General features: G+C 43.9%; 1 protein-coding gene across 3 annotated transcripts in view; it reads left to right on the plus strand.

The window, feature by feature from the left end:
* The window catches only part of LOC311098992 (TGF-beta receptor type-1-like), a gene marked incomplete at its 3' end in the record, with an annotated part of 43171 nt that extends 20239 nt beyond the window's left edge, over nt 1-22932 (plus strand). The window contains exons 2-9 of one of the 3 annotated variants that reach the window (XM_084139574.1): nt 4885-5139; nt 6714-6950; nt 10606-10836; nt 11268-11435; nt 11651-11807; nt 13595-13719; nt 14169-14299; nt 22132-22932. In XM_084139574.1, coding sequence (XP_083995700.1) covers nt 4885-5139; nt 6714-6950; nt 10606-10836; nt 11268-11435; nt 11651-11807; nt 13595-13719; nt 14169-14299; nt 22132-22257 — 1430 coding nt within the window. Of the gene's footprint in view, nt 1-4884; nt 5140-6713; nt 6951-10605; nt 10837-11267; nt 11436-11650; nt 11808-13594; nt 13720-14168; nt 14306-22131 lie in introns of those variants that run through there. The other 2 variants (XM_084139573.1, XM_084139575.1) reach the window with 2 other exon arrangements.
* Between the last annotated feature and the right edge of the window lie 558 nt (nt 22933-23490).

Consider the following 23490-nt stretch of genomic DNA (forward strand, 5'->3'; position numbering starts at 1 on the left):
ACTGTTGCAAAGCTAACTAAAAAGCAGCATTCCCCAAGAGAGGATGGCTTTCACTTCAGCAGTAATAAATTCATGAACTTCTTTGAGGAAAAGATCATGACCATTAGAAAGCAAATTACGGACTCCTCTTTGAATCTGCGTATTCCTCCAGGGCTTAGCTGTCCTGGATCTGCACAGCTCTGCGAGGGCCTGGGATCGGGAGAGACACTTAAGTGTTTTAGTACTATATCTCTTGACACAATGATGAAAATAATCATGGCCTCTAAACCTTCAAGCTGCATACTGGATCCTATTCCTACTAAACTGCTGAAGGAGCTGCTTCCTGTGTTTGGCCCTCCTATGTTGAACATAATAAACAGCTCTCTATCCACCGGATGTGTACCAAACTCACTAAAAGTGGCAGTGATAAAGCCTCTCTTGAAAAAGCCAAACCTTGACCCGGAAAATATAAAAAACTATCGGCCTATATCGAATCTTCCATTCCTCTCAAAAATTTTAGAAAAAGCTGTTGCGCAGCAACTCACTGCCTTTCTGAAGACAAACAATGTATATGAAATGCTTCAGTCTGGTTTTAGACCCCATCATAGCACTGAGACTGCACTTGTGAAGGTGGTAAATGACCTTTTAATGGCGTCAGACCGAGGCTCTGCATCTGTCCTCGTGCTACTAGACCTTAGTGCTGCCTTTGACACCATCGATCACCACATTCTTTTGGAGAGACTGGAAACCCAAATTGGTCTACACGGACAAGTTCTGGCCTGGTTTAGATCTTACCTGTCGGAAAGATATCAGTTTGTCTCTGTGAATGGTCTGTCCTCCGACAAATCAACTGTACATTTCGGTGTTCCTCAAGGTTCCGTTTTAGGACCACTATTGTTTTCACTATATATTTTACCTCTTGGGGATGTTATTCGAAAACATAATGTTAACTTTCACTGCTATGCGGATGACACACAGCTGTACATTTCAATGAAACATGGTGAAGCCCCAAAATTGCCCTCGCTAGAAGCCTGTGTTTCAGACATAAGGAAGTGGATGGCTGAAAACTTTTTACTTTTAAACTCGGACAAAACAGAGATGCTTGTTCTAGGTCCCAAGAAACAAAGAGATCTTCTGTTAAATCTGACAATTCATCTTGATGGTTGTAAAGTCGTCTCAAATAAAACTGTGAAGGACCTCGGCGTTACTCTTGACCCTGATCTCTCTTTTGACGAACATATCAAGACTGTTTCAAGGACAGCTTTTTTCCATCTACGTAACATTGCAAAAATCAGAAATTTTCTGTCCAAAAATGATGCAGAAAAATTAATCCATGCATTTGTTACTTCTAGGTTAGACTACTGCAATGCTCTATTTTCCGGCTACCCGGATAAAGCACTAAATAAACTTCAGTTAGTGCTAAATACGGCTGCTAGAATCCTGACTAGAACCAAGAAATTTGATCATATTACTCCAGTGCTAGCTTCCCTACACTGGCTTCCTGTTAAGGCAAGGGCTGATTTCAAGGTTTTACTGTTAACCTATAAAGCGTTACATGGGCTTGCTCCTACCTATCTTTCCGAGTTGGTCCTGCCGTACATATCAATACGTACGCTACGGTCACAAGACGCAGGCCTCCTAATTGTCCCTAGAATTTCTAAGCAAACAGCGGGAGGCAGGGCTTTCTCCTATAGATCTCAATTTTTATGGAACAGTCTGCCTACCCATGTGAGAGACGCAGACTCGGTCTCAACCTTTAAGTCTTTACTGAAGACTTATCTCTTCAGTAGGTCATATGATTGAGTGTAGTCTGGCCCAGGAGTGTGAAGGTGAACGGAAAGGCTCTGGAGCAACGAACAACCCTTGCTGTCTCTGCCAGGCCGGTTCCCCTCTCCACTGGGGTTCTCTGCCTCTAACCCTGTTGCAGGGGCTGAGTCACTGGCTTGCTGGTGCTCTTTCATGCCGTCCCTGGGAGGGGTGCGTCACTTGAGTGGGTTGAGTTACTGACGTGATCTTCCTGTCTGGGTTGGCGCCCCCCCTTGGTTTGTGCTGTGGTGGAGACCTCTGTGGGCTATACTCGGCCTTGTCTCAGGATTGTAAGTTGGTGGTTGAGGATATCCCTCTAGTGGTGCGGGGGCTGTGCTTTGGCAGAGTGGGTGGGGTTATATCCTTCCTGTTTGGCCCTGTCCGGGGGTTTCTTCGGATGGGGCCACAGTGTCTCCGGACCGCTCCTGTCTCAGCCTCCAGTATTTATGCTGCAGTAGTTTATGTGTCGGGGGGCTGGGGTTAGTTGGTTATACCTGGAGTACTTCTCCTGTCTTATCCAGTGTCCTGTGTGAATTTAAGTATGCTCTCTCTAATTCTCTCGTTCTCTCTTTCTCTCTGAGAACCTGAGCCCTAGGACCATACGTCAGGACTACCGGGCATGATGACACCTTGCTGTCCCCAGTCCGCCTGGCCTTGCTGCTATTCCAGTTTCAACTGTTCTGCCTGCGGTTACGAAACCCCTACCTGTCCCAGACCTGCTGTTTTCAACTCTTAATGATCGGCTATGAAAAGCCAACTGAGAGACCTGAGCCCTAGGACCATACGTCGGGACTACCGGCCGTGGTGACTCCTTGCTGTCCCCAGTCCGCCTGGCCTTGCTGCTATTCCAGTTTCAACTGTTCTGCCTGCGGTTATGGAACCCCTACCTGTCCCAGACCTGCTGTTTTCAACTCTTAATGATCGGCTATGAAAAGCCAACTGAGATTTATTCCTGATTATTATTTGACCATGCTTGTCACTTATGAACATTTTTGAACATCTTGGCATGGTTCTGTTATAATCTTCACCCGGCACAGCCAGAAGAGGACTGGCCACCCCTCATAGCCTGGTTCCTCTCTAGGTTTCTTCCTAGGTTTTCGCCTTTCTAGGGAGTTTTTCCTAGCCACCGTGCTTCTACACCTGCATTACTAGCTGTTTGGGGTTTTAGGCTGGGTTTCTGTACAGCACTTCGAGATATTAGCTGATGTAAGAAGGGCTATATAAAATAAAATTGATTGATTGATTAGAAGAAAGAAAAAAAACATATCCTAACTTTTTTATTTTGAGCTCTGAGATTTAGGTCGATACTTCTGTTCTATGTTTTCAGGAGTCTCTGCCAAGCAGATGGAGAGAGAGGTAGATATATGGATGCCTCAGTCAGTGCTACAGGATCAATGATCAGACTGCCACTCTGCCCCTGCCCATTTTCTCTCAGAAAACGACTTTCCTCCCCTGAATCTCTCTGCAGTACTGCTGCCATTACAACTCCCTCTCAAGTCCCTACCCCAGATCCTCTCTCTAGGAATGCAGCAGAGGTCGTTTAACGGCTAGCGTTCCTTTAATGGCCGCCCTCTCTCTCCATCCCTGGTCTCGTTTCAAGCCAGAGGTCTAGAGGTCCGTCTAGACGGCCTGCTATCACACTGCTTTAATTGTAGCCTGTGGTTTGGTGAGAGGCCGTTTTAGGTTGGGCCTGTTGGACCTCCAGTGTGTGTGTGTTGCTGTGTGTATTTTGTGCGTGCCTTTGCAGAGTGTGTAGTGTGTCTAGCCTACACAGTAAATTTGCAAGTGTTAAAATCTCGGTTTTGAGAAGTGTCCTGAGTGTTGATTCTAGTGGGATTAAAATTGACATCACCTGCAGTGAATAAATTAAGTGTTATTTGAATCCCAGTGGAATCATCTCTGCGTGGTGGTGTTACTTGACTGTGTTGAGTTAATTTCCGTTAACTCTTTGACTATATATTGTACATTTTATAAGACCTTTAATTATGGCCAGCGTATTGTGACTTGCAGGTCTGACGTGGCCCATTCAAACACATTCACTTAGGCAGTCACTTGGTGAAGGCTTCAGGACTAGAAGTTATTGAATGCAACAACCATGTCTCTGTCACTAACAAACACAGTCATGGGTGGGTATCTCTCACATTCACTCGAAAGGCATTCCCTAACACTGAGAAAGTGTCCCAGCATCAACTTTAATAGTGTTATTTTAAGTAGGGTTGTTGGTTTGTCAACACTTTGTAAAGTGTTAGTTTAACACTATTTCGGTGGTTCACATATAATTTCTAAGAAAGTGTTACATTTAACACATTTGCTATGTATGTAAGATCACAGGAGCTGAGTCACTTGCTGCAGGCTGGGTGTAGTGCTAGGCCCACTAAATCTGGCTTGTGTTGGCTGCAGTGCTGCTTGTTGGTGCGTTTGTGCACACACATACACACCCCTCCCCCCAGCCATCCCTGTGTAACCTGAGCTATGGGGCCAAAGCCTGACCAATAACAACTCTCGAGTCTGGATTCTCCTGTTGCTGTGAAAGCATTAGCAACTCTTTCCTTCTACTAAAGGATCACACACATCGCACCGAATGTGGATCTAGCCTTCTTCTGCCGATCGTTCAGTGTTTTAGTGACCACCCGCTGTAGACGTCTGACTGACGCCATTTTTCACCTGATTCTACATGTACATTTGTTGCGCACATTTGTTGCGCCTCAGAAGACTGAGGTGCTAAGTATTCTGGGCCAGCAAAAGCTATTGGTTTGTCTGAGCCCTTACTGTGTGTTCTGTAGTGTCTTCAGTTGCAACCCAGTATCAACCACATTGTGTACTTACAAACCACATCTGCTCTTATCACATTTATCCTGCAATTACTGCTCTGAAAGAACATCCCTACCTGTTGTGCACTAAGAATGACAATTTTCATATTACAGAACTGGTGTATATTCCAGACAGATTGAAAAATGTTAAGGTCTTGACTTGGCTATGCTTTTCCTTTTTACCAGAAGTGCTTCTTCCTTTTATCAGAACAAGCGCTTCTTTCTTTTTACCAGATTCAGTTTCTGTATTCTGTATATTCACTAAAACCCTTCCTCTCTCATCTCTCAGCGTTGCAGTGCGACTGCCATTGGTGTAGTAACAGTACCTGCTACACGGACGGCCTGTGCTTTGTGTCCTTCGTCAAGTCGGGCAGTAAGATGGTGGCACAGGGGAGCACGTGTTTACCGGAGGCAGACCTCATCCCTAAAGACAGGCCGTTCGTCTGCGCTCCTTCCAAGAAGGAGAACACCGGTGTTGTCCCTGTCTGCTGCAACAGAGACATGTGTAACAAAGACCTCAACCCAGAAGACTACTCGGAGACATGTAAGTGTCTGATATGTCTCGGGTCTCTATCATCTTTCACACACTCGCATGCCAAGTCCTAAATTGACCACTAGCTCATAGGCAACTACCTAATGTGCAGTGTAACTGTGTAGATCTGAAAGGAGGAAGTCATATGGTGAAAATGTTGCCCATCATATTACCATATTGCTTATACTTTCCTAATCATTTCAGATGTACAAAAAATGTTTTTGGGGTAGGTGCTAGGAATCTATTTGGGATTTGGTGACTAATCTAAACAGTGAAGCAGAGAATTGATGGTGAGACTATATTTGTGAAGCATGTTTGACGATCATCCATTCACTAGTCTACAATAGAATAAGGGTATGTCACCTGCACAAAGTATTTCCTGTACTTTTTTGGACCATGGACCTTGAAAATATGCCACAGAATTGTCTGTGTTACTGTGTGTGCGCACGCTCTGCAGAAGTACAATTGAATCTTTCCGCCATTCTGCTGCTCTTTCAGTTTCTGTCGCCTGCTTTGTGAAATATGAACCCATACTTACAGGCCCAAGGTATTTTTCAGCTCCAATGGATTGGATGTTAGGTCATTTATATAAGAGCAGGAGTTGATTGTTAATGCTACTATTCTCCCAGCAACAACCCATGTTTCTTCATGAGCTATTTACTTTCTCCCCGCAAGGCTCTACCCGTTTCTTTTTATAGCACTCTCACTCATGCGGGAGAGTCAAAATGACAATATGTAAGCCCAGTATCCTGGACACGGAGGCACATTCCATTTCCATGGAACCAGCTTTTTAGTCTTAGACGGTCTTAATCTGAGTTCAGGAAACTGGCCCTATATGTCACTGAATATTGTTTAATATATCTGAAGCAATGTCTCTGCTTGGACACGTTGTCGGGTTCTGCTCTTGTGGTCAGAAAGAAGCACCTCACTTCTCCTATTCTTGATCATGGGTCTGAAACTGCCTCCATGCTGTGCTTCTCAGTATGATAGTCAGCAGATATCCTCTCTCACCATACTGTCATTCAGTAATAGCAGGGCCATTAGTAAGCCTTCCTCTGTGTGCAGCTGTGACTATTGGAAAGATTTGACAGGCTGTAGTCGCCAGGCAGTTGAACGATTGAAAAGCTCCAGAAGCAAGTTTTGATGCTTCCTAATGAAGTCCCACGACAGTCCTTATTCTGAGAGCTGAAAGTGCCTGACTTAAAGTTCCATTAATATTTGTTCACCCTCACGTCTCAGCGCTGTATGCAGATCACACTTCTCTGATTCTCAGCAAGTCAATTAGAGAAAGTTAGCCAGTATCGGGTAATGCTTTTACATTTCAATAGGGCTGTTGCAATGTTTTCAAAGGAACCCTATCAGTTCCTGCTTTGTTATCACTGTGTGTTTGTTGATGGAAACTGTCTCTTACAGACAGACTAAACATCAAGTATGACGGATTTCCAGCAGTTGGTGATAGCCGGGCGTGTGTGTACATGACTGTATGCGTGTGACTATACATCAGTGTGACTGTGTGCATGGTCATGTGTGCCCATGCGTGTGTGTTAGTATGGCACAACACTAACCCCACTCTCGTCTCCCTCCAGTCCCCACAGCCCGTACCCCTCCCCTGAGCCCAGTGGCCCTTGCGGCCGCCATCGCGGGGCCGGTGTGTGTGCTGTGCTTCGTGCTGCTGCTGCTGTTCTATGTGTGCCACAGCCGCTCGATCATCCACCACCGCGTGCCCAATGAAGAAGACCCTGGCATGGACCACCCCTTCCTGGCCGATGGCCACACCCTCAAAAACCTCATCTACGACATGACCACCTCAGGCTCCGGATCAGGTGGGTTTTGCAGTTTGATGTACTACAGTACATTCATCACACCCTTTGGGAGATACGTTTTAAACATATTTAGTTTAATGGAGGAGGTGTAGCATGGTCTACTATGGTACCGATAAAGCTCTGTACAAGATGTCCAGTTTTATCTTCGTAAATATGTTCCTAAAGTTAACATAATGGTGTCCCATCTCCCTACCAATACAGTTTCCCTTAGGATTGATTTAAGTATTCCATCTATTAAAAGGTGGGCAGCTACAGTGGGGGAAAAAAGTATTTAGTCAGCCACCAATTGTGCAAGTTCTCCCACTTAAAAAGATGAGAGAGGCCTGTAATTTTCATCATAGGTACACGTCAACTATGACAGACAAATTGAGGAAAAAAAATCCTGAAAATCACATTGTAGGATTTTTTATGAATTTATTTGCAAATTATGGTGGAAAATAAGTATTTGGTCACCTACAAACAAGCAAGATTTCTGGCTCTCACAGACCTGTAACTTCTTCTTTAAGAGGCTCCTCTGTCCTCCACTCGTTACCTGTATTAATGGCACCTGTTTGAACTTGTTTTCAGTATAAAAGACACCTGTCCACAACCTCAAACAGTCACACTCCAAACTCCACTATGGCCAAGACCAAAGAGCTGTCAAAGGACACCAGAAACAAAATTGTAGACCTGCACCAGGCTGGGAAGACTGAATCTGCAATAGGTAAGCAGCTTGGTTTGAAGAAAACAACTGTGGGAGCAATTATTAGGAAATGGAAGACATACAAGACCACTGATAATCTCCCTCGATCTGGGGCTCCACGCAAGATCTCACCCCGTGGGGTCAAAATTATCACAAGAACGGTGAGCAAAAATCCCAGAACCACACGGGGGGACCTAGTGAATGACCTGCAGAGAGCTGGGACCAAAGTAACAAAGCCTACCATCAGTAACACACTACGCCACCAGGGACTCAAATCCTGCAGTATCAGACGTGTCCCCCTGCTTAAGCCAGTACATGTCCAGGCCCGTCTGAAGTTTGCTAGAGTGCATTTGGATGATCCAGAAGAGGATTGGGAGAATGTCATATGGTCAGATGAAACCAAAATATAACTTTTTGGTAAAAACTCAACTCGTCGTGTTTGGAGGACAAAGACTGCTTAGTTGCATCCAAAGAACACCATACCTACTGTGAAGCATGGGGGTGGAAACATCATGCTTTGGGGCTGTTTTTCTGCAAAGGGACCAGGACGACTGATCCGTGTAAAGGAAAGAATGAATGGGGCCATGTATCGTGAGATTTTGAGTGAAAACCTCCTTCCATCATCAAGGGCATTGAAGATGAAACATGGCTGGGTCTTTCAGCATGACAATGATCCCAAACACACCGCCCGGGCAACGAAGGAGTGGCTTCGTAAGAAGCATTTCAAGGTCCTGGAGTGGCCTAGCCAGTCTCCAGATCTCAACCCCATAGAAAATCTTTGGAGGGAGTTGAAAGTCTGTGTTGCCCAGCGACAGCCCCAAAACATCACTGCTCTAGAGGAGATCTGCATGGAGGAATGGGCCAAAATACCAGCAACAGTGTGTGAAAACCTTGTGAAAACTTACAGAAAACGTTTGACCTGTGTCATTGCCAACAAAGGGTATATAACAAAGTATTGAGAAACTTTTGTTATTGACCAAATACTTATTTTCCACCATAATTTGCAAATAAATTCATTAAAAATCCTACAATGTGATTTTCTGGATTATTTTTTCTCATTTTGTCTGTCATAGATGACGTGTACCTATGATGAAAATTACAGGCCCCTCTCATCTTTTTAAGTGGGAGAACTTGCACAATTGGTGGCTGACTAAATACTTTTTTCCCCCACTATATATCAGCCCAATGCACAAGTCTGACTGTAGGCACTTTCAAATGTCATTTACTGACAGGATTATGGAAGTTGTTCTGAAAAGGCCTAGAAGTTGTTTCTATAGAGCTATAATACTGACCTTGCGAGCGCTTACAGTTTCTCATACTAAATGGGTTGTATTAAAGAAGTTCTTCAAAACTGTGGTTTTCTATGGAGCAGTCCGCAAGATGGCTTCCAGTTGAGGCTCGCATCTACTACAAGACCATGGTGCTTGCCTACGGAGCTGTGAGGGGAACGGCACCTCCTTACCTTCAGGCTCTGATCAGACCCTACACCCAAACGAGGGCACTACGTTCATCCACCTCTGGCCTGCTAGCTCCCCTACCTCTATGGAAGCACAGTTCCCGCTCAGCCCAGTCAAAGCTATTCGCTGCTCTGGCACCCCAATGGTGGAACATGCTCCCCTACGACGCCAGGACAGCGGAGTCACTGACCACCTTCCGGAGACACTTGAAACCGTACCTCTTTAAGGAATACCTGGAATAGTATAAAGTAATCCTTCTTCCCCCACCCCCCATAAAAAAAAGGTGGTTGTCCCACTGGCTATCATAAGTTGAATGCACCAATTTGTAAGTCGCTCTGGATAAGAGCGTCTGCTAAATGATGTAAATGTAAGTGAGAGCCAATAAGTTGCTGGAAATGTTCTTGGCTATGAATGTTTCAGCGAATGATTAATAGACATCAGCTTAGCAGCCGGTTAGGCTGTGACGTACAACTACCAGTCAAGGACAGTCATTTAATCACGGAAACAGAATCTTATTCATGTATTTCAATCAGAAAAATAGAATCGTGGCCATCATCCTCTGTAATGGCTTTGACATAAACTGTCCATAGAACTGGAGATGAAAAATTATATGATATCAGCCTTCTATTGATGGCGAGGTCGTGACAGTATTTGTTTTTCTCTGCCCTGGCACCAACTTACTGGTTATTCTCTCTGCTCATTGACTTTAATGTCCAGGTTTAAGAGAATGTCAAATAATGCAGACCAGCCAGGCAGCTGGAACGTGGGCAGAAGCACGCTCTAGAACAGGGTTTCCCAAACTGTCCTTCCTCTCCACCGGGTGCACCTTTTGGATTTTGCCTTAGCACTAAACAGCTGATTCAAATAATCAAAGCTTGATGATGAGTTGGTTATTTGAATCAGCTGTGTAGTGCTAGGGCAAAACCCAAAACTCTTACCCTGCTGGTTTTCTGATCTAGCTGATAATTAATTGCACCCACCTGGTGTCCAAGGTCTAAATTAGTCCCTGATTAGAGGGGAACAATTTAAAAAAGCAGTGGAACTGGCTTCAAAGTCCAGAGTTGAGTTTGAGGGCTCTAGACTGTTTTATGTACATGTAAAGTATACCAGGTGAAACCAGACAGACAGGACCTCCAAGGTACAGAATGAGAGGATACTGTCAAAATAGTCACTCTTCAGACAGTGTTAATTTGTTCTATTTTCAGAGGATATTTGTTCTACGTTTTTGAAATAGAGAATAGCTGCAGATCTGACTGTTGATGTCTTCCTACTGTACCCCTCAATGCCTCAGTGTTCTTTCATCTGGCCTTGTGCACACATTGGATTTGTCGACAGAAAGACTCATTCCATTTTGGATCCAATGGCCTGCTTTTAATCCGTGTCTTCAGTGTATTTTCCACACAACCACTATCACAGTTGCGAGTTCCTCTCGCCTTGCTATATAGAACTGCGTTCAAACTTCTCCTAAAACCCTGGCCTCATAATAACTGGGCTCTCTCTCCGTATCCCCCTGCAGGTCTGCCCCTACTGGTGCAGAGGACCATAGCCAGGACCATCATCCTGCAGGAGAGCATCGGAAAGGGGAGGTTCGGGGAGGTGTGGCGGGGCCGCTGGCGAGGAGAGGAGGTGGCCGTCAAGATCTTCTCATCCCGGGAGGAGCGCTCGTGGTTCCGCGAGGCCGAGATCTACCAGACGGTCATGCTTCGCCACGAGAACATCCTGGGCTTCATTGCCGCTGACAACAAAGGTCAGAGGGCATATTGGAACAGGGTTGTGTTCAGTAGGGAGAAAACATTTAGAAACAGGGAGGTACTTTCTGAACTTGTCCAATAAGAGTCCAGATTTTCATTTTCTGTAGGAAAATGTTTTAATAGTGTGCCCTACTGAACATGACTCTGTATTGGTCTTATTTTCTATGACCTATGATGCGCTTAATTTTATTGTGTCAGAGAACTTAGAAGCCACACATGCCTAAAGCAGCTGACAAGCAGTTAGAATTGTGTATTTGGGACCCAGATAGTATATAGTCCGGATACTAGCAGGCAGTGTTTCACTGATGAGTTTCTCTGATGATCTGTTGTAAATGCAGGTATTGTGTAAAGTGTAGCTCACCTAACTGTTCCCTATCTCTCTCCCACTGTTCTCCCCCCCCCCTCCATCTCCTTTCTTTCCTCTCAGATAACGGCACGTGGACCCAACTGTGGCTGGTATCAGATTACCATGAGCACGGCTCCCTTTTTGACTACCTGAACAGGTACACAGTGACAGTGGAGGGCATGATCAAGTTATCCCTGTCCACCTCCAGCGGCCTGGCTCACCTGCACATGGAGATTGTTGGCACGCAAGGTGAGGAGGACCTATCCAAATGTGGCTCTTAATGTACTTCGTAGAGCATATGTATCCACATAACATGCACATAGTTATGAAATGTAGTGGTTTTACTCTGCACTCAGATTTTCCTTTCTCTGCATCTCTTCCTTTTCCTCTTCTCTCTCTCCCCCCCTCGCTCGCTCTCTCTCTCACTCTCCATTTACCCTCTTCCCCCTGTTCTCCTCCCCCAGGTAAACCTGCCATCGCACACCGCGACCTGAAGTCTAAGAACATCCTGGTGAAGAAGAATGGTACTTGCTGCATCGCTGACCTGGGATTGGCTGTCCGCCACGACTCTGCCACCGACACCATCGACATCGCCCCAAATCACAGAGTGGGAACCAAGAGGTGACTGGCTGCACGGCCAGAGAAACAAGTGTCTGAGATACACACATACACTGAAAACACACACACACAGAAACGGATACACACACACACGTAATGCGACAACTACTTTAGATTAGGTCAAACTCAATTTGAGGGCAGGTTACATTGTTTTTCTCTGGTCCCTTAATCCACACGGCTGTGTATGCCCTCATTGGTGTGCCGTCAGTATTGTCTGTCTTGGGCTGGGGCTCAGGGAAAATGACATCTGAGTCATTGGGCCTGTTGATATCGGATGCCTGTGAGTGATAGAGAGAGCGGAGGAGTGATGAGGAAAGAGACTTCTGACAAGTGGATGCAGCGTTATCTCTGAAATCTTAAACCGCTCAGTGGAAGGAGCGTGTTGGGAAAGCATCGCTATCTGATCCCATTGGTCCGTTACACTTCTCAGGTAACAGTGTAAAACATGGTTAAAACGATCATTTTGATATCATGGATGGTCAATCCTTACATCCATAGCTTTGTCTATGAATTTGAGAGTGATTACATTTCTCCAGCCCCTTCCCTCAGCTTTTTACTGAACCAGGGGCGGGGAGGCCACTTTGTTATTGTTTCTACTGCTGATTGCCGCTTTAAGGTATTGCCTGCATTACTTGTATTTGCATCAGTAATGCCATTTATCACTAATGTTAATTATTTAGGTATTATAATTAAGCGGACACTGTTCAGTGTTGTTCCCACAATGAAATAAGGAATGGACAAGGATATGTAAAAGAATAGATGAGGATGTGAAAATGGTTACGTGTAAAACAATGTATACGTGTGTCTTGCTAAGGCTATACAGAGGGATGGAAGAGAGTGTGAGGGGAAGACTGTCATGTGAAGGAGGAGGGAGGAATGTTGATGCTAAAGTGTTGCAGGGTGGGGCATGTAGAGCAGTGCTGGGTGGTCACAGAGGACACCAGCAGGCACTGAGCAGGAGGATGTCACAGCTAATCCGCTTCACTGATGCTGTCTTTCTGTGTGTCAGCTGTCAACCCCACTTCAACACACACAACACCACTTCTTCTATCCTCGTGGGGACCTAAAATTAATTTTCAATTCTAAATCCTATTTTCCCTAACACTAACAACCCAAAACCTAAACCTAACCACTAACCCCTTACCCTAAACCTAACCCCTAAGCTTAAAATAGCCTTTTAATGGGGACGTGGGAAATTGTCCTTGTTTTACTATCCTTTTGGGGACGAAGAACCAGGATAGAAGAACCAACCCCCCCACTCACACCCACACCTTCCCCCCCCATCTCACCACCACTGTCCCCTGGGGCCTCCAACGACATGTTCCCCCCACCCCCACCAGGCAGCGCAGAGCTGCAGTCTGTGACAGTGTGCTAATGTGAGTCCTGGGTGTCGCCTGGCTTTGTCCTCTTGCCATGCTCTGCCCTTCCTGTCCTTTCATGTACACTGTGATGGACCGTGAACTCTAACCTACTACAGCCCCTCTCGCTCGCTCGGTCTCGCTCGCTCGGTCTTGCTCGCTCTTTCTCTGTCTCTCGCTCTCCTGCTCTCTCTCTCTCTCCCACACTCTCGGTCTCTTCTCTCCACTTGCTGTCCCTCGCGCTCTCTCTCTCTCTCTCGCTCTCTCTTGCTCTCCCACTCTCCTGACAACACTAAAAAAATTGCCTCGATCAGATCATCACGTAGTGAAGGATTGGACAATAGCCTGAGACTGTACAGGGTCACTCAAGATACTCATGTTGTCACCCTGTGTCTGAGAGGCTAAAGGGAACTGTGGTGAATGTCTCCTCAGGTACATGGCCCCTGAAGTCCTGGATGACTCCATCAACATGAAGCATTTTGAGTCATTCAAGCGGGCCGATATCTACGCCATGGGCCTGGTGTTTTGGGAGATCGCACGGAGATGCTCAATAGGAGGTGAGCATGGCGCTTGTAATGCCAGGGTAGTGGGTTCGATCCCCGGGACCACCCATACGTAAAAATGTATGCACGCATGACTGTAAGTCGCTTTGGATAAAAGCGTCTGCTAAATGGCATAATATTATTATTATTATTATTATTATTATTATTATTATTATAACACTATGCTCCTTTTAGCTCTGAGTTGTTTTGGCCCCAAGGACCTTGGCTAATTCTGAAAGCATCATGTCCGTTACACAGTGCAGCCAGCCACTGACACAAGTCCCAAGGCTTTGGATCTAATGTGGGACTCTTCTCTAGTCGGTCCCTTTAAGGCTTGGCGTCATCATATTTGTTATTCTCTGATATTTTCAACACTTTCTGTCAGAATTGTATTGTAGATTGCCATTGGCCTTTATTCTGTGTAAGCGTGAGTCTAATCCAATTCTGTGTCTGTTGCCCCCCAGGTATCCACGAGGACTACCAGCTGCCCTACTATGACCTGGTCCAGCCAGACCCCTCGGTGGAGGAGATGAGGAGGGTGGTGTGTGACCAGAAACTACGGGCCAACATCCCCAACAGGTGGCAGAGCTGCGAGGTATGACAACATGCGCTTCTTGCCTTGCTGTACTTCACTGCCCTTAGGAATATCATCAATTTTGTTTCTCGCTCCCTCTCTCTGTTTCTCAGTTGGTCTCTGTCTGCCTCTCGCTTTCTTGTTTTCTCCCTCTCTCTCTTTCTATCTTTCTTTCTCTATTGCTCACTCTCTCCTCTGTCTCCCTTTGGTCTCCTGCAAACAGCCTTCCCACTTCATCATTACCAGATCCACTCTCTCCCTCTCCTCCATCCTTATTGATGCACTTTTTATTTCTGGAGAACAGACAATTAGATTACGTCCAATTTGCAGTCATAACGCTTCCTAATCTAATCATCATCCCCTGCAAGGTTACAATGGCTGCTGCCAGAGCCTCGGTGGGCCCAGGCCAGCTGTAAAGCAAACCACTGGATTGATGGCCAAGCTGGTGAATATTAAATGGCCCATCAGTCTATTTGTTTCACTCTGTCTGTGGTTGGAGAAACGAGGCAGAAATTATCGGTTTTAAATCACTCAAAGCTGATATGCTAAATTAACATGTGGAGCACATTAGGGACACATTCAGAGAGATGAATACAAGACTCATCTTTCTACCCTTGTCTATGCTGCTCCTCAGTTTAAAGTCTGGAGATGGACTGATGTTCTTTCAGCAGTGCTGAGTTTTCTCTCACTCCGTCTCTATAATGTTGCCAATGCTAAAAGTCATGAAAACATTTCCCTAACTCGGCTGCGTGGGTGCGAGCGCCGACATACATACATACACGTAGCAGCAGCCTTTAGTTTAGAGAATGAGTTTATCTGGATGTCTAGACAAGTCTGTTCCAGCCAGGGTCATGTTGTGTAACTGTCTCCTCTCTAATAAACAAAGCATTCACACAGACCGCTGGCTCTGAAGTGGAGCTCATGTCCGTGACTTATCGACAATGACACTGAAGCGCAGTATTGGTTCAAGAACTCTGTTTATTTTAATAGATGCGGTAAAGACGTCAATAGAACGCAGACCGTGGGGGATAGAAGGACGGCGGATTGGCGCACATTAAACACATCTGATCTAACAAAGTGGATATTGGTCAAATATAATAACAGGCCCACGATGTGGTTACTAAAGTCAGATTTGGATATACATGTTTTTGCTGCATAACATTTAGAAGTAGTCCCTTTTCAGGTTTAGAAAAAGTGGAACGCTAAATGCTCACTCCCGTTCATATAAGCTGGGAGCATAGCTAGCATAGAGAAGAAATGTGCTAACAAATATTTTACGTAGCTTATATTTTTCACACCCTTGATGTAAACATTTTATTTTGGTGAGTTGATCCACTGTTACATGTTTTTGAAGTATGTATTTGAATTACTTCTGAGTATTTTGTCATTTGTATTTTACAGGCCTGAACTACAATGCAATATATTTTGTAATAAGTTGCCAATTTCTAAATACCTTCGGAAACCATTTTTGTAGTGGCCCCCTATTACCCCAAATGTACTGTGTTGGTGTCAGACGTGTGATGGCACTATGATGTGATAAAAGCTTCTACTACATGACCAAAATGTTATGTGAAAATGAACACTTGCAAACCACACTGGGTATTATTCTAATGATCTCTGTCCCCAAACAAGGCCAAATTTGATTACAATACAAATTATTTGGACATAAGCATTTGTGCCAATTTTGATTGAAAATGGTTCAGTGGGTACTGAGGGAACATGGGGCAGGGGAACATGGGGCCCAGGGGAAAATGGGGGTTGAAGGAAAATATGGTCCATGGAACATTGGGTGGACCCCGGTGGTAGTCAGTCGTTTTTAACTGTAATGCAGTTGATTGGTGACGATGACATGAACATGTATTGGGATTGACATCCATACAAGCATTATACTCTTTCACATAGTGTGAAATACACATATAAACAGTAGCCTAAATGGAGGCTAATTTTGCTTGGTTGCAATGAGGAGATTCGGGATCTTTCCCCCTCGCGTTTCCATGGAATTTCCATTGTTTTGGTTGAGTTCCATTGACCTCTTTACCGCATCTATGCTGCCACGTATCTTCAAGAATCCTGAAACAAAAGAGAACATGCTGGTTAGAGTTGTGCATTCCGTGTGCCGACAATGCTTTGACATAAAGGCGACAAAATTGTTTGTTGCGCATGGCAGTAATTAAACAATGTAACTCGATAACCATGTTTCTACTATGTTTAAAGCTTCCCATTTTAAAAGTACATGCTCTAGCAATGTGAAATATATTATTAGAAGAACAATCGAATTGTTGGTTGAAGAATAATCATAGAATTTATTTAACCTACCCGATGTGTTTGTTTGAAGCTCTGCACTTTCCCTGTTGATGTGCCATTGCGCATGACACAGATTATTCTGCGAGTCATCGAGTAATTGGTTGATCAGCTTTAATATTGCAGATAGATTGTAACTTCCATCAATGTAATTGTCTGCATCACTTTTTTTTTCTTGCAAATATATATATATACATACATACACTTTTATAAAATATATTTCCCTTTATTACTTTCCAACCCCACCACCCCTTCCCTAATTGGAGTAAACTAGTGAACAACAATGCTTAGGCCTCTACTTCCAGCTTATACAGTGAGGGGAAAAAAGTATTTGATCCACTGCTGATTTTGTACGTTTGCCCACTGACAAAGACATGATCAGTCTAATTTTAATGGTAGGTTTATTTGAACAGTGAGAGACAGAATAACAACAAAAAAATCCAGAAAAACGCATGTCAAAAATGTTATAAATTGATTTGCATTTTAATGAGGGAAATAAGTATTTGACCCCCTCTCAATCAGAAGGATTTCTGGCTCCCAGGTGTCTTTTATACAGGTAACGAGCTGAGATTAGGAGCACACTCTTAAAGGGAGAAGCACTCAATCAATCAGATTCCAAACTCTCCACCATGGCCAAGACCAATGAGCTCTCCAAGGATGTCAGCGACAAGATTATAGACCTACACAAGGCTGGAATGGGCTACAAGACCATCGCCAAGCAGCTTGGTGACAATAATAATAATATGCCATTTAGCAGACGCTTTTATCCAAAGCGACTTACAGTCATGCGTGCATACATTTTTGTGTATGGGTGGTCCCGGGGATCGAACCCACTACCTTGGCGTTACAAGCGCCGTGCTCTACCAGCCTAGCTACAGAGGACCAACAGTTGGTGCGATTATTCGCAAATGGAAGAAACACAAAAGAACTGTCAGTCTCCCTCGGCCTGGGGCTCCATGCAAGATCTCACCTCATGGAGTTGCAATGATCATGAGAACGGTGAGGAATCAGCCCAGAACTACACGGGAGGATCTTGTCAAGGATCTCAAGGCAGCTGGGACCATAGTCACCAAGAAAACAATTGGTAACACACTACGCCGTGAAGGACTGAAATCCTGCAGCGCCCGCAAGGTCCCCCTGCTCAAGAAAGCACATATACAGGCCGGTCTGAAGTTTGCCAATGAACATCTGAATGATTCAGAGGAGAACTGGGTGAAAGTGTTGTGGTCAGATGAGACCAAAATCGAGCTCTTTGGCATCAACTCAACTCGCCGTGTTTGGAGGAGGAGGAATGCTGCCTATGACCCCAAGAACACCATCCCAACCGTCAAACATGGAGGTGGAAACATTATGCTTTGGGGGTGTTTTTCTGCTAAGGGGACAGGACAACTTCACCGCATCAAAGGGACGATGGACGGGGCCATGTACCGTCAAATCTTGGGTGAGAACCTCCTTCCCTCAGCCAGGGCATTGAAAATGGGTCGTGGATGGGTATTCTAGCATGACAATGACCCAAAACACATGGCCAAGGCAACAAAGGAGTGGCTCAAGAAGAAGCACATTAAGGTCCTGGAGTGGCCTAGCCAGTCTCCAGACCTTAATCCCATAGAACATCTGTGGAGGGAGCTGAAGGTTCGAGTTGCCAAACGTCAGCCTCGAAACCTTAATGACTTGGAGAAGATCTGCAAAGAGGAGTGGGACAAAATCCCTCCTGAGATGTGTGCAAACCTGGTGGCCAACTACAAGAAACGTCTGACCTCTGTGATTGCCAACAAGGGTTTTGCCACCAAGTACTAAGTCATGTTTTGCAGAGGGGTCAAATACTTATTTCCCTCATTAAAATGCAAATCAATTTATAACATTTTTGACATGTGTTTTTCTGGATTTATTTGTTGTTATTCTGTCTCTCACTGTTCAAATAAACCTACCATTAAAATTATAGACTGATCATTTCTTTTGTCAGTGGGCAAACGTACAAAATCAGCAGGGGATCAAATACTTTTTTACCTCACTGTACATACTATATACATTTTATGGACACAATCAATTTTACACATAAACATACAATAAATCATGAACGCATAATTTTCCATGGAAATATCAACACATCATAAACAACGTTATTCCAATAAACAAACAAAATAGAATTATTGGAATAACATTGTTTTATGATGTGTTGATATTTCCATGGGAAATTATGCGTTTATGGTTTAAATGTATTTTGGGCTATCCCTTGGATGTTCCTAGCGGAAGGGGGTTCCTGGAAAGAGTAGGCCTACTTAGGTGCTCATTTGGCCTTTGCCTGAGAGAGAGCAGGTTGGGCAGGTAACAGGTTGGCAATAGTAGAGCCATACATACCTGAGTTTGTTACCTGAGTAGTTTAATTGCTACTGAGAATATATTTGATTTATCCAAGTCTTTATTTAAATGTCCTGTTCTGTACAGAAGTCTATTGGCCCATTCGTCCTGCACCGTCCTCACTGTCCGATCCGCCGCCTCGGCTCATGCATCACAGAAGGCTTTCAGTGTCCAGGCCAGAAGGCTTTCAGTGTCCAGGCATACTGCTGAGTACAGCCCTGCGTTCAACAACGTAGAGTCACTGACACATTAAGACCGCCAGGACCTTTGGCGGCGCTCGGGGGATTGATGAATAGGGATGCAGTGGATTGGTATTCAGGCCTGTGGCTGTGGCCTGGATGTTTTAAGTCTGACCAGCCTCTTCAAGGTCAGAGCTCCATTGAGTCTCCATTGCTCACAGGGTAATGTTGTCTTTGCTGAGCCGTAGAGACATGCAGACTAGGGGTTGAAGTCTTAGTTCAGACTTCTGCTGCAGGTTCAACACCATGCCTATGAGTAGAGTCTCTGTCGCTGTTTCTCTCTCTTGCTCACGAGTTCTTTCACAACAGCAGTGATTCTATTACTTTTTCCACTTCAAAGAATTACATTGTGACTTTGGTTGCAAAGGGAGGGTATATTACTGGAAACTTCAGAAGTTTACCAGTAAACTACCAGAATTTGGGTATCTTTCAAGGATTTTATGTAATCTATCACAATAATAATAATAATATGACAAGACATCTAGTGGTCGATTATGGTACTTCAGATTATCAAAGGTAATTTTCTCTGGCCGTCTGTGGCCAATCACTTAATATGTTGTGAAATCTGTTATGAATGTATTGTAATGTTCTAAAGATATATAACTGCCTTAATGTTGCTTGATCCCAGGAAGAGTAGCTGCTGCCTTGGCAGCAGCTAATGGGGATCCATAATAAATACAATACAAATACAAATATATGAAATAATTAAATAAGCTGATTTTTAAAAGAAGAAATGGAATGAAAAAGCTGTAAAACATTACCCTAAATATAATCCATCAATTTAGTGAATACCATTGGTGTTTTAATATGAGAGTTTCAGCATGAAATATGCTTAATTTTTTAAAGATGCTTTTATTAACTTTACTATGTCAATATGTATTTGTCAATGTTTTGGTTTCAAACTGGTGGCAGTTGTGAAAAAAGTCAATAGTTGGACAAGTTTCAGAGGTAATTGAAAATAATGCCATTGTTAGTTAGATGCTTTTTTCATTAATTAGGCAATTTTCTCTTGAACCATATGGTCTATCTACTAGAAACTCATGGACAATATGGACACAGATATAAAAAATGAACAGTAAATATGAATACTTTTAAAAAGTGTTTTAGTTATTAAAGTACAAATTACCAAAGTTATGATAGATTGCCATAGAATTTCTGTTAATTACCAAAATTACTGAAGATTCCGGTAACTTTGGTAAATTACCAGTAGCTTTGCAACTCTAATTGTGACATTGCTACAGACATGGTGTATACAGTGGGGGAAAAAAGTATTTAGTCAGCCACCAATTGTGCAAGTTCTCCCACTTAAACAGATGAGAGAGGCCTGTAATTTTCATCATAGGTACACGTCAACTATGACAGACAAATTGAGATTTTTTTTTCTAGAAAATCACATTGTAGGATTTTTAATGAATTTATTTGCAAATTATGGTGGAAAATAAGTATTTGGTCACCTACAAAAAGCAAGATTTCTGGCTCTCACGGACCTGTAACTTCTTCTTTAAGAGGCTCCTCTGTCCTCCACTCGTTACCTGTATTAATGGCACCTGTTTGAACTTGTTATCAGTATAAAAGACACCTGTCCACAACCTCAAACAGTCACACTCCAAACTCCACTATGGCCAAGACCAAAGAGCTGTCAAAGGACACCAGAAACAAAATTGTAGACCTGCACCAGGCTGGGAAGACTGAATCTGCAATAGGTAAGCAGCTTGGTTTGAATAAATCAACTGTGGGAGCAATTATTAGGAAATGGAAGACATACAAGACCACTGATAATCTCCCTCGATCTGGGGCTCCACGCAAGATCTCACCCCGTGGGGTCAAAATGATCACAAGAACGGTGAGCAAAAATCCCAGAACCACACGGGGGGACCTAGTGAATGACCTGCAGAGAGCTGGGACCAAAGTAACAAAGCCTACCATCAGTAACACACTACGCCGCCAGGGACTCAAATCCTGCAGTGCCAGATGTGTCCCCCTGCTTAAGCCAGTACATGTCCAGGCCCGTCTGAAGTTTGCTAGAGTGCATTTGGATGATCCAGAAGAGGATTGGGAGAATGTCATATGGTCAGATGAAACCAAAATAGAACTTTTTGGTAAAAACTCAACTCGTCGTGTTTGGAGGACAAAGAATGCTGAGTTGCATCCAAAGAACACCATACCTACTGTGAAGCATGGGGGTGGAAACATTATGCTTTGGGGCTGTTTTTCTGCAAAGGGACCAGGACGAATAATCCGTGTAAAGGAAAGAATGAATGGGGCCATGTATCGTGAGATTTTGAGTGAAAACCTCCTTCCATCAGCAAGGCTTTCAGCATGACAATGATCCCAAACACACCGCCCGGGCAACAAAGGAGTGGCTTCGTAAGAAGCATTTCAAGGTCCTGGAGTGGCCTAGCCAGTCTCCAGATCTCAACCCCATAGAAAATCTTTGGAGGGAGTTGAAAGTCCATGTTGCCCAGCGACAGCCCCAATACATCACTGCTCTAGAGGAGATCTGCATGGAGGAATGGGCCAAAATACCAGCAACAGTGTGTGAAAACCTTGTGAAGACTTACAGAAAACGTTTGACCTGTGTCATTGCCAACAAAGGGTATACAACAAAGTATTGAGAAACTTTTGTTATTGACCAAATACTTATTTTCCACCATAATTTGCAAATAAATTCATTAAAAATCCTACAATGTGATTTTCATGATTTTTTTTCTCTCATTTTGTCTGTCATAGTTGACGTGTACCTATGATGAAAATTACAGGCCTCTCTCATCTTTTTAAGTGGGAGAACTTGCACAATTGGTGGCTGACTAAATACTTTTTTCCCCCACTGTACTCTACGATTGGTGGGGGCAGCTAGTATCTCAGTGCTCAACAACTTACAAAACAAAATATGGGTGTGTTATTGCTGCTTGTGATGTTGACCCCCTGCCTCCCCTGACTCTGTCCCCTCCCCAGGTGCTGCGGGTGATGGCTAAGATCATGAGGGAGTGCTGGTACTCCAACGGGGCGGCCCGCCTCACCGCGCTGCGCATCAAGAAGTCCCTGTCCCAGCTCAGCCAGCAAGAGGGCATCAAGATGTAGACTAGAAGGTCAACACTAACTGTCTGTCTGGACTTTCTTTCTGTCTGTCCCAATCACTATGTGCTGTTCTCCTCACCACCTCTTTCTCTGAAGAGGGAGGGAGGGGATAGTACAATACAGGTGGGTGTGTTTACCCTTCTATGTATCATTCCTTCAAGGCTGATTGGAGAGATTGCTTCTCTGCTCTGAGATGGCATCAGAACATAGGTTGATTCTGGATAACACTCTGGATGAAGAGACAACCCCCTGTCCCTCCCGTTGGTTTGCCTGACTGTATCCATCCCTTCTTTCTTACCCCATTCAACAGATGCTGGACTTTATTGGGTCCTCCTGTAGGAATTCCATTGCAAATATTCTGAATCAAAGAAAATATGCATTGAAAGAAAATATCAATTTTTAAATACCTCTCTGGTCATTTCTCAAAGTACCACAGTCAGTGTCTATTTAAGTGTTTAGTTCAAACAGGATTGAGTGTTACTTATATGCATTTATTTATTTCACCTAATATCTTTTACCTTAAAACATTTATTTTACAGATGCCAGATCCATATTTTTGTATACTTTTTGTCAAGCAAAACAGGACATGACCTCATTAAGCTTAGTCAAATATGCAGTGAAATATGCAATATTTTGTTCATTGCTATGAATATATGTTTCTTAAAGTGTATATTTGAGTAATTGTATATGGGTGTACTCTATTCCAATGCATTTGGTGTGTGTGTGTATACAGGTGTACGTTCTGTATGTATGTGCACATGCATTACATCTAAGCTGATAGATATACAGTACCAGTCAAAAGTTTGGACACCTACTATTCAAGGGTTTTTCTTTATTTTTACTATTTTCTACATTGTAGAATAATAATGAAGACATCAAAACTATGAAATAACACATATGGAATCATGTAGTAACCAAAAAAGTGTTAAACAAATCAAAATATATTTTATATTTGAGATTCTTCAAAGTAGCCACCCTTGATGACAGCTTTGCACACTCTTGGCATTCTCTCAACCAGCTTCACCTGGAATTCCAACTTCCAACAGTCTTGAAGGAGTTCCCACATATGCTGAGCATTTGTTGGCTGCTTTTCCTTCACTCTGCGGTCCGACTCCTCCCAAACCATCTCAATTTGGTTGAGGTCGGGGGATTGTGGAGGCCAGGTCATCTGATGCAGCACTCCATCACTCTCCTTCTTGGTCAAATAGCCCTTACACAGCCTGGAGGTGTGTTGGG

The sequence above is a fragment of the Coregonus lavaretus genome (genome assembly GCF_964263955.1).
Source record: "Coregonus lavaretus genome assembly, chromosome: 23".
Taxonomy (NCBI): Eukaryota; Metazoa; Chordata; class Actinopteri; order Salmoniformes; family Salmonidae; genus Coregonus; species Coregonus lavaretus.